This window comes from Pongo abelii, chromosome X, assembly GCF_028885655.2.
Source record: "Pongo abelii isolate AG06213 chromosome X, NHGRI_mPonAbe1-v2.0_pri, whole genome shotgun sequence".
In the NCBI taxonomy this organism is placed as follows: Eukaryota; Metazoa; Chordata; class Mammalia; order Primates; family Hominidae; genus Pongo; species Pongo abelii.
Window position 1 is genome coordinate 115,314,674 of NC_072008.2, and position 16,167 is coordinate 115,330,840.

The window sequence follows — 16,167 nt, forward strand, 5'->3', positions numbered from 1 at the left end:
TAAAAATTACAATTACCTTGAGCCCTGGTCGCCCTAGAGCGATCTCAGAGTATATTCCAAGCCTGTGTTCATTATTATGGTCTGCACGTCTGAGTGAAGTAGAGCTATGAAGACCCAGAGGAAAAAAATTGTTTCTAAGGACTTGCTTGGTTTCTCCCCTGAATTTTTCTGTTTCTTTCCCCCAGGCTGTCACATCTTTAAATATATCAAATATGACAATTTTATGAGCAAACCAAGTCATACACAATATATTTTTATGCTCCTAAACTAAGAAAATGATTTAGAATTATAAAGGGCACTTAAGAAAACAAGTATAGAATAGACAAGTGGAGTTCAAAGGAAATATGCCAGGTTAATTACTGGTGCACTGTGCATGGTAAAAATCATTTTGCTGGCACCACTGGAGTGGTAGATGTGTGTGGAAAGACTGTAAATAATGTGTCTCCATGTCTGTATCCTGTCTTAGTTCAAAATGGCTATTTTTCTAGACACATGCTCCCCAGAGAAAGTGAACATTAGAATTCAGTTTTAAACACATACCTACACATACACACTCACATGTATGCACACACAGACATCCACCCTGACACATATGCACCCAGCTATCTAGAGCCAAAGTTTGTAGAGTATAGAGAATGTGAATTTTAGTCAGAAAACCTATTGGTGTGCAAAGTGGCAAAGCTTCAACAAGAAGCCACTTTAAAACAGTAAGACTGCTAAGGTGGATAGCATAACTATGCCTGCTAAATAAATATGGTAAAAGCAACAATGTTTTTGTATACTATGCCCAGATGCACTGCCCATTAACCTTGTAAGTTTATTTTTGGATAAAATCTTGTATCTTTTTTTCCAAAAAGGTAGAGAGGATGAGCAAACAATTCCTCCCTTCTCTGTACCTCCCCCGACATGGCCCCTCACACACGCGGCCATGGCTTCATGGTTTTCCACGTCACTTCACTTCTAGGATGGAGTTCAAGAAAGCTATGGTCATGCCATTTTACTGAGCATCAGGGAAAGCTGATACTTGCTACTTTGGTTTCACAAGGTCTAGAAAGTTAAGCTCCTGTAACAACCTTCATGTGAAAAAAAAAAAGGGCTTAAAATTGAGTGAATCATTTTTTATTAGAAATAAAAGTCAAGATGCAGAGAGGTGTAGCAGATAGCAAGACACTGCCATGTCTTGTTAATGTAGAGTGGGAGTTTTCAACACCAGCTGCACATTAGAATTACCTGAAGAGTGTCGAAAATAGCAATGCCAAACCCAACCCAGACCAACAAAAAGAGATGCTTTTAGTTTGATACCCCACTAATCAGCATTATTAAAAGCTCCTCAAAGATTCTAATATGCATGCAGGATTTTAAGACATCAGTATAGAAGATGATACCCTGTCCTGTGATCAGTGCCTAATGCCAGAATGTTTGAGAAAGTCATTTATCAGCTTTCTCTGTGCTTCCATTTCTTCCTCTGTGAAATGAGAATACAGAATCATAAATGTCTAAACTTTAGAAGTCAACTTGTCTAACTATCTTACTTTATAGGTAAGAAAGGGAGACACAGAGAAGTTACATGACCTGTCAAGTTCACCTACCTGAGCATAAAATAAGGAGCAAAATCCAGGTCTCCTGTTTCTTGGTTTAGCATTCTTGATTGGAATATATGTCCCCTGTGGTCCCTTCTGGCTCTGAACTCCTGTGAAAATTCCTAATACTTGGTATAGTTCAGGGACAAAATTTAGCTTGTAGACATTTTTATAGCCTGTTTAAGGGTTCTTCATCTCGCTGACCTCTCTCTTCATGTTGGAGTGCCCCACAGCTCAGTCCTTGGCCCTCTTCTCTGTCCACACTAACTTCCTTGGTGATCTCTTTTGCTCTCATGGCCTTAAGTACTATTTCTATGCTATAACTCTCAGATTCATACTTCCAATTCAGACCTATATCCTAAATTCCAGATTGATATAGTCAATGGCCTACTTTTATATCTCCACTTGGGTGTTAAAAATCAACATACCCAATGTTGAACTCATGATATTCACCCCAAATCCTCCAGATCCATCTACAACGAGTCTTGCCAGTCTATGTTAATAGCTACTCCATTCTTCTAGTTGTTCAGGCCACAAACCTTGCCCCACATAACAGAGTTAACTACTAGCAGAGCAGAAATCAATACCTCAGTCTCCAGAGGGTTTTATTCCAATGATCTTCCTTCATCACCCTGTCTCAAGATGTACTCTGTAGAAATAGATCATGAATGGATGGCATGTGCTGCCACCAAGGTATCCACACTTAGTTGCCTAGCACACGCTGAGCTCCCTTAAGAGGTTTTCACTAATTCCCCCTCCTGACATTCTTGGATGCTGTATTTGATTGTCTTTGTAATTTCTGCAAAACCCTGACTGTTTTCTGGGGGCTTTGGTAGGTTATGACAATAAGCGAAGGATGGAAAGTGGAGTATAAAATCAATACTAGTAAAACAAATAAGTGAAACACACACACACACACACAGGGCAGCAAGCTCCTGAAAGCAAACAGAATGCTAGTGTTCTGTTTTGAAAGGCACAGAGCCTTCTGGGAAAGAAACTGCATCTACCTACAGCCAAAAGTGAAGATTAAAACTCAAAAACAACATTCCCACCTCTGAATTGATCCAACACACTGGGTTTTCAGCTGGCCAGGCTGTGCTGGTCTTTGTGCTCTGATTGACCCATTGGAGCTGACTGACAGAAACTCCCCAGGACGACTGAAACCTGAAGCCTGTTCTTCAGGATTCTCTAGCCTAGACAACACATGTACTCACAGTCACAAAAGTATGGTAGAGAGACTTATAGCATAGCTATAGCAACAGCATTCATTTGCAAAAGAGGGGCTGTCACAATGGTCCACTGTCACTTCAAGGCCTTGGAGTTGTGCTGTAGTTGGCTTGAGTTCCTGCTTCACCCATTGTGCCCTTCAGCAAAGGGAATTGCCTCTGCCCATATGTCAAGGGCACACACTGTTAGCACCACTCACAAAAGGTCTGTAGTTGCACTTGCCACAAATAATGAGAAAGAGAAAAGGTAAAGGGTGGAACACGGGAAGAAGAGGCATTCTTTACAGGCCTCTATCCAGCTTCTCACTACAGCTCCAAAAAAGTAAGACAGAATTGGTGGCAACTTCTGTCAGAGAGATGACCTTGTTGAAATCACAGTCCAAAATGGTGAGACCACCGATGATGAAGGCCATTGTTTTTGCCTGCTCTATAGACCTGAACCTGAAAGAATTAATTATGAATGATAATTAAAACATATCATTGGTTTTTATTCTGTTACTTTAGATAGCTCTACCTGAGGCTTTTAAAGTTTTTATCCAAGAGAATAAGGCCTGGATCAGGAACAGTAATATATGAATTTATTCAGTATAATGGTTTGTGCTGTTGTTAAGTTGACTACCATCAGTTCAGATTTACCGTGTCTGAGAAGACACAAAACTGGCTTCCAAAGAATTTTATCCTCAGAAGTGTACATTAAAACATGCCTAGCTTGAAAAGCCATCACATGAAGGACAAAATGGCACATCAATTTTGAACAAAAAGTCAGGCACATGCACAGATCAAGAAACCAAAGGATAATTGAAATCTTGTTATTAAAGGCAGCACCTCCAATAATGCATGACCTCAACCCTTGGGCATAGTCAAGAGATGGATAAAAGACCAATGTGTTTGATGTGATGCACATCAACACAAAACCCTTATTTTGTATAGAATGGGGTAGAAAGACAATCTTAGTCACTGTGAGCTACAGGCAACCTTTTCTGACAACCTTGTTTGGTGGGCCCCATTCTGGAATGTTCCAGTCCTAACCACATCTGCTGCAGCCTAGAATTCCCCTGCCAGGCACCCATATTTAGGGTAATGGAAAACAATAGCAATAAGGAGCATAAGGTCCCCAAACTTTCTAAGAAATCCTGAGGATTTCCTTTGCTTAATCAAATAACTGTACATTTGGAAAAATATCCAAAATGTGTGTTCCAGCCATATACATTTGTGGCCAATAGAATTTAACCGAAAACAAGCATTGGGAATACAATGAAAAGGAAGAATGCAGGCATCAAACCCTAATTCAGAATTCTAATTTGGCCAAAATATAAGGGTACAAAGTTATGATCCTTGCCCAATCATCCTGAGACTAAATTAAGAAGTTCATCACTGGTGTCCCCACCCCTCAGATCTCTCTATTCTGATTTATTGTTCTCTTTTCACAGGTCCTCATAAGGCCCTAGTACCTCCTACATTACAGGAAAACAATTCAATAAATCTATTCAAATCAAAGTATTAGTCACTTAGCAATGTTACTTTGCCTGAGTAAAGCATTGGCATTAGATACTATTAGCACAGTGGAATAAAACACAACAAGCCTAATGTGTGGTTCAGGATCTGGTAGCAGACTTGGGTTGGAATCCCAGCTCTGCCACTTCCCAGATGTATGACCTTGAGCAAGTTACCTTGAGCCTTAGTTTCTGCAACCACAAAATATAGACATTAATATCTAATTTGTAGGTGTAGTCTGAGGATCCCATTGGATCATTTATGTAAATGACCTGGTACAGAGTAAACACTGAATATACAACAGGCTGCTATTATTTGTATTTCGGAAGAGGAGCACAGGGCTCTGGTAACATTATCCTGGAAGTATAGTGTTCAAGTCCCTTGTCCTAGTTTTGAACTGGTGACCAAGAAGTGCTAGAGTCCCAATTTTAGATCCAATTTCCTTAGCACCTGAAATGGAAAAACTGTTCTACTTCATCGGGGGAAAGATCTCATTTCTATTTTGATCTCTATTATATCCCCTGCAAAGTGCCTGACCCACAATAATAATAATAACCACAACTTTAATAATAATAATGGCTAACATTAATTGAGGGGTTATCAGGTGCCAGGCAAACTATTTAGTTTGTTAATTCATTTAATCCTCACAAGAACCCTGTTAGTTAGGTACTACTGTTATTTTCAATTTTAAAAATGAGGAAAAGAAGACGTGGAGAGCTTAAGTAAACTTAAGGCAGTCTGCCTTCAAAACCCATGATCTTAACCTTCATATTAAATCTGAGCTTAATAAATACTTACTAACTTAATTAACAGGCTTTGGCAAACTCACCAGTAAAATAATATCACATGCACCCTTTTGTGACTTATTTTTTCCTTCATGACTTTCCTGATTAAAAATAATGAAATCAAGATTTTTTTTTACTTCACTCTCTTTCTCCTCTCAAACATCACTCTCAAACAAAGAGAACAAGGAACAGAAACACTAAATCTCCATATCTAATGGTATTAGGAAACATCTATAACCCTGTACCACAGAATCTGAAAATAAAAAGTTGGTACAAACATGGCAACTGATTTAGCAAAGTGAAGAACAGTCAAACCTAAGTGCCTGCAGAGGGAATTACTGATAAGCAACAAGCAGATCTGCCCCATAAGAATCCTGGAAAGAGTAATTACAACCACCAAGTACTGTAGAAGTGAAGGTGAGGCCAAACACTAAAAGAGCGAGAGCTCTTTGAATGTCTGTGTAATAAACATGTAGACATCCCCCATACCCACCTCTACCAGGAGGTGCAGACGTCTATAGGAAACAGATTAAATTGATTCAGAGCAGCTCCAGAGCTGGGGCACTAGACAAAAAGGAAGTTGGAAATGAGGTGGAGCACAAAAAAACAGTGATGAATTTAAAGTTTTCATGCTTAATGGTGAGAATACCAGTCTCCTCCCAACATTGCTTCCAGAATACTGACAGCTATGATTATGACTCCCAAGAAGATCAGAAGACTATTCTCTGAAGAAAAAGACTAGCTCAAGAGCCGAGGCCTACAGATATTAACCAAAAGAAGCAAACAAAAAGCAACTGTTTAGCCAATTACCCTGTACTGAAGCCCACTTGTCAACATATCCATCATGCACATAAACCTTCAAATCCGCAGACATCTAAGGAAAACTTTCAACATGAAATAAAAACATGAAAAATTAGGAACTGAGGAAAGAATGGATAAAATAGAGAGCAGAAGAAAACTTCAAAAAAACTATGAGTACCTCAGGGAAATAGGAAAAATACTATATTGATAACAACAAGAATGAACTCTTGGAAATTAAAAATATAACTATATCATTCTTAAGAATTAGTAAAAGTGTTAAAACACAAAGATGAGAAACTCTCTGAGAAAGGAAAACTAAAAACAAAAATATGGACCATATAAGATAAATAATAAGACAATTAAAAGATCAACCAATGACATCTTATATCTTATATATCTTATAGTATTTCCAGAGAGAAGACAGACAATGTTGTTGAAGAAATTATCAAATAAACAATAGAAGAAAATTTCTCAGACGGAATCAGCTTCTAGATTGAAAGGCTCCACCAATACAGCATATTATGTGTCAAAGACTCATACATCATCATGAAATTTCATAGCATCAGAAATAAAGAGAACATTTTAAAAGTTTCTGAGAGGATAAAGAGGAATAGAAATAGGTTGTATCAAAAGATTAGGAATAAGAATGACATCAGTGTTCTCAACACCAACAGTGGAAATTGGAAGACAATGTGACATGTCTTCAAAGTACTGAGGGAAAATGATTTCTACCCTAGATTTGTATACTCATTCAAACTATCAATCAATAGTGAAGATGAAATAATGACTTTTCGGACATGCAAAATCTCAAAAATTTGCCTCCTGTAAAAAGCTACTACAGGATGTGCTCCACAAAAATGACAGATTAAACCAAGAATATAGGTCATGAGATTCATAAAACATAGATCCTGCAGAGAAGAGAAAGAAAGAGACATTTAAGAATTATGAAAATAGAAAACTAGCATAATATTAATAGCTGTGCAGCAGCCTTAGGGAGCAACACGTTTAGATTAGAATAGGAAGATAGCGAGCCCCAGCAAAAACAAATGAAATTGATAAGGTATTTAATAGGCTTTACTATGCATAAAATTGTTTTGACAGGATTTTACAGCCTTGTCAGAAAGTATGGAAAGACTTAGACATTCAAATTAAGGTAAGCAAATTAAAAATCGAAGTAATTATTAACCCCGGTAAAAATGAAGTTACATGTGACAAGAATTATAACCATATTATATCATGTGGATTAGCAATAAATGATATTTACATAGTTACTATGTTAAAAATACTAAATATGGATTTAACTATAAATTGGGACATAATCATATTTAAGATTTAAAGGAGAGTAAGGAAGTACAAAAAGACTAAGAATGCTCCTCAACTATAATAGTAATACAACAAATAACGCTCAAAATTGATTAATCAAGAGTCATCAGTAGCAGCATAGCATTTAGAAACATAAAGTAAATACCAGAATAAAGAGCTAAAAAAATATGAAAGTGGTTGCTTCTGATGAAGGGAAGAAAGGAGGCCTTATAGACTGCTTTGTTACTGATATAAACCTTTTAGCATTTCTTGACTTTTAAAACTATGTGTATGTATCACTTTGATAGCTTTTTGTTCATTTCATTTTTTACTTGTTAAAGAAGCAAGGGTATAAATTAAGAGATGTTGCAGACCACTGCTGTAGGCAATGCTCCTTGTACATAGAAATCTCTGTTTCATTGAAAGTTATTGGGCAAGGGAGAAATACAGCCATCTTGTTAATGCATTTGCTTAACCATTTATTATCTGTCTCTCTCACTAAAATCTAAGGTCTATAAGGGTAGCAATGAGTGGTGTGCTAGTAAATGTTTGTCAACAGCTATATGGACAGGGAAAAAAAAAACTCTTATTTGTAGCATTTGCCCGTTTCTGCGGTGTAACTACTACTATCATGCCTGATTTCAAGCTACCAACTGATGTCACTGAATGGAGAGCTGGGAAAAGATGCACAGAATCAGCTTTTCTGGACTGGCTCTAACATACCATTGCTAGAAATCCTGTCTGTCTTGTATAGTGTTCTATCTAGGGTTCAACATATTGCCTAGCACATCACAGGTGCTCAATAAATAGTTGTTGACCTGTTGACCAAATAGGGAACAAACAACAGAAGCCCAGGGATAGGCAAATATCAAACTACATAATTTGATCTGAGAATATGCCATTTATAATTTTGAAACCTGGAAATATTGAGAGACTCTCTGCCAGTAATCAGAAAACTTCAAGAGAGTAGGAAGCTAAAGATTGTAACTTGGATGCTAGGTCACCACCAATCAATAAGGTCATCCTAGCCTCAAAGGAGAAAAAGTGGAAAGAAAGGTAGCTGTGAGCCAGGCACTCTGATAGTCACTTTTTACATGTTACTTTGTTTAATTTTCACAGTAGTCCTAGAAGATATAGCTCACTAACCCATTTTACACATGGAGAAACTGGGACTCAAATGTCTAAGTAAATTGCCCAAGGGCACACAGCTAGTAAAAGTGAGAGCTGGGATGTAAACCCAAGTTTGTCTAACACCTTAACATATGCAGTTTCTGCTATACTGGCTGCCTTCTAAAGTACCTTTGAGCAAGATAATTTAGGTAAAATTGGGGTTTTGCTTATCAGAGACATGAAGATAATTATCTCACCCTTTTATCATTCTTTGGTTATGAAGGTCCAGACTGGGCACCTGCAAACTGAGGGGTACAAATGCATCCAAACAGCCTTTTTCATAAGCTCTGGATTCTTTGTTGTAGCTATTCTATTTCCTTGTGTAAAGCAGAGTGCAGGCTGCCTAGCAACCAAGCTAATGGCATCTTTTTTTGCCTTAATTACCTTATGTTTTCCACAAGCTCAAAAGGATTGACGCAAATATCAAGAGAAGAAGGTCTGAGTTTTATATCAAAATATCTGTTCATATATATGAAAAATATACATACACATACATACATGTGCACACACACACACACATACACCATCTCCTTCCTTCCTTTGATCCTTTGATTAAAATAGAAATTTGACTTTAATTGTATCTATGTGATGCCATATCATTGGCTAAAAAGTACAAAAATTTACCATCTGGTTGCTTGCCTATAAACACATCAAACAACTGGTTTGACCGACCATTTTTAGCAGTTTGAGGAGTTTTGCAATTCTTGACTAAACTGACCAGTTGTTTTCAGTTATGTGTGTGTGTGTGCATGTGTATGTCTCCTAAAAGACAGTAATAATTATTATAAACTTATCAGTAACAATAAAGTCCAAATCCAGCATTGTTAATATCTCTGTTATTAATTTTTTTATTAGAACAAGGATCAGAAAAATATTTGATATAAATCCTCCAAGCAGAAAGAGATACATAAACCTAAATTTCATTTGAATCACTATTCAGACAGAGAAGCAGCCCACAGAATGATGAAATAAAGGACAGATAAAAAAGAATATGAATATCAGACACAATCAACTGCCTACCTAACAGCCTTCTTTCTTGCTAACAGAATCTCAATTTTGTTCACATTTTTCCAGCAGCTATATATTTTGTTCACACTTTTCAATCACAGTTGTCACATTCCTCCTTCCAGATTATTGGTTTAGGCATGGGCATGGGACACAATCGTGACAAAGTAGGTATGGGAAGAAGTCTGCTTGGGGAGATTCTGGGAAAGATTTCCTCACTCTTTTTTTTGGAGATGGAGTCTTGCTCTGTTGCCCAGGCTGGAGTGCAGTGGCGCCATCTCCGCTCACTGCAAGCTCCACCTCCTGGGTTCATGCCATTCTCCTGCCTCAGCCTCCCGAGTAGCTGGGACTACAGGTGCCCGCCACCATGCCCGGCTAATTTTTTGCATTTTTAGTAGAGATGGGGTTTCACCGTGTTAGCCAGGATGGTCTCGATCTGACCTCGTGATCCACCCGCCTCAGCCTCCCAAAGTGCTGGGATTACAGGCGTGAGCCACCGTGCCCGGCTGATTTCCTCACTCTTAAAAAGAGACACAAGGGAAAGACAGTCTCTACTTTCACCTCTGGACATTTCCACCCATAAGTGATGTCTGGAACTGTGGCAGCCACCTTGGGACCATAAGAGGAACCAGCTCATGAGGACAAGCTCAGCATGCTATGGCTTGTAAAGTGGAAAGATGAACATGTTTCATTGATGACATCATTGACTGCTGAATTAACCAACCCTGGGGCCCTATCTTCAAATTTTGAAAAAGAATTATTACTTAAACCATTTTGTGTTGAGCTATTACTTACAGCTGGAAGCAATATGACTAATGCAGTATTCTAGCAAATGCCAGACCTTTTAAACTTACGTGTATGTTGTTCTAAGTACTTTTGAAAATGTCTGCTTTCTACATCTGACCTCCAGTGCACAGAAACGTCCCTCTGTATTTTTTCCAATCTAAATGGCTTCTTTTGTCTCCCCATCTTCCTCTCATATTCCTCGTCTTCTTTGTGTTCATCCTCTTTGTTTTTGTCTTTGCTCTCCTTGTTTTCTCTACTTTCTTCCCCTCCTCACTCCCTTTTCTTTCTCTAAGCCTTCAGTGGCTATGATTGGAATCTGAAATATGCCTATACATACATTTATCTACACATATATAAATACTATTTCTTGTATATCAGAAGGGAGGACTTCTTCCCCATTCCAAGTGGCCTGTCTTCACCCACTTACTCATTCCTCCCCACAAAGGAAAAATGAATTAATCTGACTGGTTAGTTTGGAAGGAGGACTAAGTATGTGTAGCTCAGCCCCTCCTGTCTTCTTTCTCTCGGGAGCAGACTACATACAAGAAGCAAATGCTCTGCTGTTCCTCTCCAGACTACACATTTTAAAAAAGACCTGCCCTCATGGGGCAGGACTGCAGTGGTCCAGCAATGCCATTGACCAGATGGAGAAATTTGTTTAATCCTTGGGTTCAGTATTGGGAAGCTCAAATGCCTGCAGGTAGAAGCCACATCCTCCAATACCAGTGTTATCAAAAATGAAGGAAATAGTTTCTTATATACTAGCTCTTTTGCCTTATTGTTAAATTAATTCAGAACTTACACCACAAACAGGACTTATTTTTATTAGGCTCCCTTGAACAGCACCAGTATATATTAAAGTTTTGTTTATCTGTTCTTAAATACATTTATTCTTCCTGACTATATAATGTCATCGTGGGCTGCTTAAAGATAAAAGAAAAAATCTCAAATAATATGCCTTTGTTTCACAAATGTTTTCAGCAAACTAAAGATGTTTTTAATTTGTCTGTGGTTGCCTGCCATTGACTGGGTCTCCTATGGAATTGAGACTGTTGGTATGAAAATAATTTACCATGCTGATGTTTTAGGTTCTCAGCTCATGATAACTTATGAATGTGTACTTACTTGATCGAACTCCAGCTTCTCAGGAATTTCACCTCTTGCTGCTGCCTCTGTAAAGGCTTGATAGAAGGTCTTTTCTTGGGACTCCACTGTAATGGTCAACACTGCATCATAGGCTTCCCGGAGCTTTGGGTTGTTCCTTAGGACCTGGTAAGGGGTGTGCTTATAAGGTAAACTGTAGAGCAGGGCATCATAAGGAACAAAGACGTAGGTTCCATCAGTCATTTTCAGATCATGAGCCCATTCCAAGAGATGCATCTGAGTCTCTCCCCCAATCAAAGCTGAATGCATACACATGATGATTACTGAAACCAACAAAGCAAGGAGGTTATGGAAGCAATCTGTTAGTAAAGCACAGTACCAAAAACTACAGAGAGGAAAAATAAATGTGTTCTAACCAATTTGTAAGTGGTTTCTTATGCCTCCAAGATAAGCAAGATGTTGTCCTGAGCTGAAGCTAAGGTATACTCATGGACTCTGGATTGGGGATAGTGACAAGAGAGAGATGCCTACAGGCTGCAGAGCCTAATACCTAGACAGGAACAAGAACTAGTATAATAAATGGGGAGTAGCATAAAAAAAGAGGCTTTAGGGTTGGAAAAATCAGCTTTACATTGTAACACCACCAGTTTTAACTGTGTACCCTTTTTAAAATTACTTAACCGCTCTCTGTCTCTTCCATAAAATGGAGATAACAGTATGTACTTATGGGGTGGTAGTGATTGAAGAAAGGAGACAAGTCATTTACTTAGTACATAGCACACAATAAATAGTAGCTACTATACACCTAAGAATTAGAAGAGAGGATAGTAAGAGAGGATGGGAGACGTTACCATACCACAGCCACTATTGCTTTTTATTGTCCATCTCCTACAAACATGCATTTTAATACATTTTGACCAACTGTTCTCATCCTTACCGAGGTCATTATAGACAATGAAAAGCACTAACTCACTCACCTATAAATGTTACTACAGGTTGAGTACTCCTTATACAAACTGTTGAAGACCAGAAGTGCTTCAGACTTCAGACTTTTTTTAGATTTGGGATATTAAGTATAATATTTGTATTATACTTACCTGTTGAGCATCCCTAATCCAAAAATCTGAAATCTGAAATACTTTAATGAGTATTTCCTTTGAGAGTCATGTTGGTGCTCAAAAGTTTTCAATTTTGGAGCATTTCGGATTTCAGATTCTCAGATTAAGGATGTACTCTCTGTAATATTATGGGTGAGATATTCAACTTTTAAAAATCTAACTTCCCTGTAATTGGAATTACTATGCACTCAATTTAATTTTTCCTAGACTTATGAAACTATGTTGTTTGGCAAGGTTATGCTAGAATAGAGTGGATTCAAGGGGGCCACGGTTGAAAAATGGCAGCTAGATGGTGAGACTGAAAGTCTTATATCCAATTTTGCCCTTGGCATGCTAAATAAGTTTAGTTTAAGCCCGCTTGTGCTTCAGTGCCCACATCTTTAAAATATAGATTCCAATGCATTTTACAGGTACACTGAGTAGTTTAATTAGATAATGCCTGGCAAGTATTCTGAGCTCCTTGAAGAAAGGCAAAGACTCTATTGCTACTGGTAAATATTAATTATACATGTTTACATGGAACCTTTAATCTCAAGAACTAAGGGTGCTTAATTACATTCAATGACTTGTCTTTGGCATTTGCATATTGTTTCATCTACTGTCAAACACCTTTTTACACCTGCTAAGCACCCCTAGAAAGTTTCCCTTTGAGCTAGAGCTGGTACCTTTTAGTTTTTAAAGTGTAACTAATAAGTTATGAAGTTTATTTAAACATACCACACACATATGCACACACCACAGCATGACATGAGTTTTCAAATGACCATTAACTCCTTCAAAATAATTACGCTAAGAGGTTCTACATGTATTCTGATGTTCAGACCTTCCTTAGAATTCTCGAAGGATATCTTTGGAGCTAGTTCATGAGCCACACAAGGAATTCAGCCTCACTTGTTTATAATCACACATTGTATAATGGGAAAATGGAGTGCCAGAGATGTTTGGCAATGCAAGAGTTGGATTTAGAAAAAGAAAGTAGAACTGAAGACCTCTCACTCTCTACATTTGGCTGAACCATTAAAAGTAAATTAGTTTGGTCAAATTAGTATAGTCATAGGTCCATTGAGGCGGGGAAAATGAGTTTAGTCAGAGGCTTCAGTTGGCCAGTTTGTCCAACAGTATCCTCAGCAAGTAGATCAGTATTAGCATCTTTCTTCTGCAAATCAGAGATTGAGTGATTTGTTCAAGGTTACTCAACAGTGATACAATTTGATTTAATTTACTTAAAGGGATATTAAAATGACTTTACTGCATGGAAAATGTTAAATAGAACTAGTGTTTGGTGCTGATTGCAATACAGCAAATACTTTAACATACATTACATGTAGTAGGTGCTATGATGATGTGCCATCAAGATACACACTTCAGCACTGAAGCACTCATTCCACCAGCTGCTGGGTGTGTTAGTAGCTGATAGGTGATTTTTCTCTGAGAGTTGGCCTCAGCTAAGGAAAGGCACCTCTCTCAAGGTTACATCCTCTCAGTAGTGTGCTGGGGTTCGCTTTTGCTGGTTCAACTTTCAGAGATTTTGTGAGCCAGTTAACATCATGTTATTAGCTTGAAATTGACCATTGTGGGAGTGGTTACACTATGGAAATCAGCAAACACTACAAATCAGAACTTTTTTCCATCTGAAGATCTGACTGTTAAACAATTATTATTACACACTGTGCCCCTTTCTGTGGCTGAGACTGAACCTAATGACTATTCCATATGGACGTAGAAGAGCCCAGACTCCTCATCTCAATTCTGGACAACTCTGAAGGGTCATACCAGCTCTAGAGCTCCCCCCTAAGACTGGCTGAGGCCTTTGTTGTGGCTGCACTGCAGTTCAGTTCTCTCTGCCCAATCCTACTGTCTTCTCTTCCTCAAAGGTGTTCTTGAAAATACTCATTCAATAAGCTTCGTGCACTCAAAGCTCCATCTGACAGGCTGCTTTTCAGGGAAACTGACTTGTGACACTGGATTAGAGCCCCCACCTTACCCTGAGATGATTTCTATCCTGGCACTTACAAGATTTATTGCTCTTATTTACCTATATCAGCTTCTACTACCAAACTGTGAGCTCCTTGAGGTCAGGAACTGTGTCTTATTTATTTCCATATCCTTGTACATATTATGCACACAATGAATGTTGTTTAGATGAATGTTTGTAAACTAACAGCCTCTTCAGGAGGAGAGCTTGTACACTTGGGTATTTTTTGTGGGTTCCTTGAGATATGAGATATGGGCATATATTGATTGTTAGGATGGAGGAAAAATTGGAAGTGATATTTGCTGGGCAGGTAGATACTGTCGTGCCTGTTGTTCATGCCTACTATCATTAGCTATGCCCAGTACCTTACCCTCAACCCTGAATCTCTCCTCTTTATTTTTCTTTCATTGAGCCACACTGACCATATTTCAAAGGGTCCGAATTTTTATAACTGAAAAGACCCTTTAAGACCAAGTAGGCCAACCTGTCCCCATCATTTTATAGAAGAAGAAATAGGAAACTCAACAGGGAATAATCACAGGCTCCTCTATTTTTTTGCCTGGAAAGATCTTTCCATTGAACATGATTAAAGTAGAAAGCATAAATACTGAATTCAAACAACAGCATCTTAATTTAATAGATTGAGTGCTTCGTGAACAGGGATTTGTAGATACATCTGTTCTACAAGATAATTTTACTAAATAGTTTTATTATGTTAAAATTACATTCATTAAAATGGGATTTGACCTGTAAGTTGTTGTCAGGAAAGGATTAGTGTACAGAAATCTTAAATCCTAAACAAGGCCTGGGTCAACAGGTGGTCACTGAATAATACTAATTTGTAAGTTTCCATCCTGTCAAGCTACTTTATAGTCAAAACAAGGACCAGGAAATACACCCTTCTGAGATTGCATCTCACCAGGATATGACACCAGCACTTTCTCTGAGCTACTTGAGCTGTCTAGTGTCTATGTCTTTATATTGTGGCACCAACCATAGCAGGCTGTCTAGGACCCTTTCTTTCACGAGCAGCAGGAAATGCCATGAAACTCCGGGAGGAGCCAATTTCCATGTCACTCAATTCCTATTTCTCTTCCTAAATTAAAATATTATATCAAATATTTTCTTGAGAGAGAGTAACTGTGTTTCTGAAAAGGCAAAGGTCACTTATTTCTCTCAGATTACTGGCTATGGTGTCCTCCATGGAGGAAACTGGGCCCAGTTTCACACCTTGCAAGATGGAAATGATTCCACTTGCTGCTGCTAAAGAAGTCCTTAGGAGCCATATTCATATTTGTGAGCCATCGATATTGCTCACAGTCCACAGAGACACCCCCCCCATTCTACTGTCTTTGCTTTTTATTGTAACCCCTTTGTGATATTTCCTGCCACTGTCATTCATTTGAACAGTTGCTAAGAGGGCGGGGAGGGGGGGCAGACCAGAGGAGGAGGGCAGCATGCAGATTTATCCCAAGTCTCATCTTCTCTCAGGATTCTTTCCTAGCTGGCCATATTATGAAAGAAGCACATTCCTACCCTCTCCCTCTCAGTTTTCTCCCACCCAACCTAATAAATGGCTGTGTAAGAGGAAGGTGGGAGGCTCTGGAACGTGCATGTTTCCCAGGCCCCATCTCCAACTTTGACTCAGTGCAGGAGGCTCTCAAAGTAGACTTTTGGAACACTATACTAGGTGATGTGTGGCTATCTCTATCAGCTAAGGACACCCCACACGTTTTTGGCCATAAATCCTGAAGCTACCACTTACTTAACTACCACTGGTGTTGAACTGGTCCAAGTAGCTCAGCACGATGGTACACAAAT

General features: G+C 38.5%; 1 protein-coding gene across 2 annotated transcripts in view; it reads right to left on the reverse strand.

Annotated features, from left to right (window-relative positions):
• Positions 1 to 16,167, reverse strand: part of GUCY2F (guanylate cyclase 2F, retinal) — a 115,048-nt gene that overhangs the window by 86,701 nt on the left and 12,180 nt on the right. For both annotated transcript variants that reach the window (XM_002832020.4, XM_054544957.1), the window contains one exon: positions 11,275 to 11,576. In XM_002832020.4, coding sequence (XP_002832066.3) covers positions 11,275 to 11,576 — 302 coding nt within the window. The remainder of the gene's footprint in view (positions 1 to 11,274; positions 11,577 to 16,167) is intronic.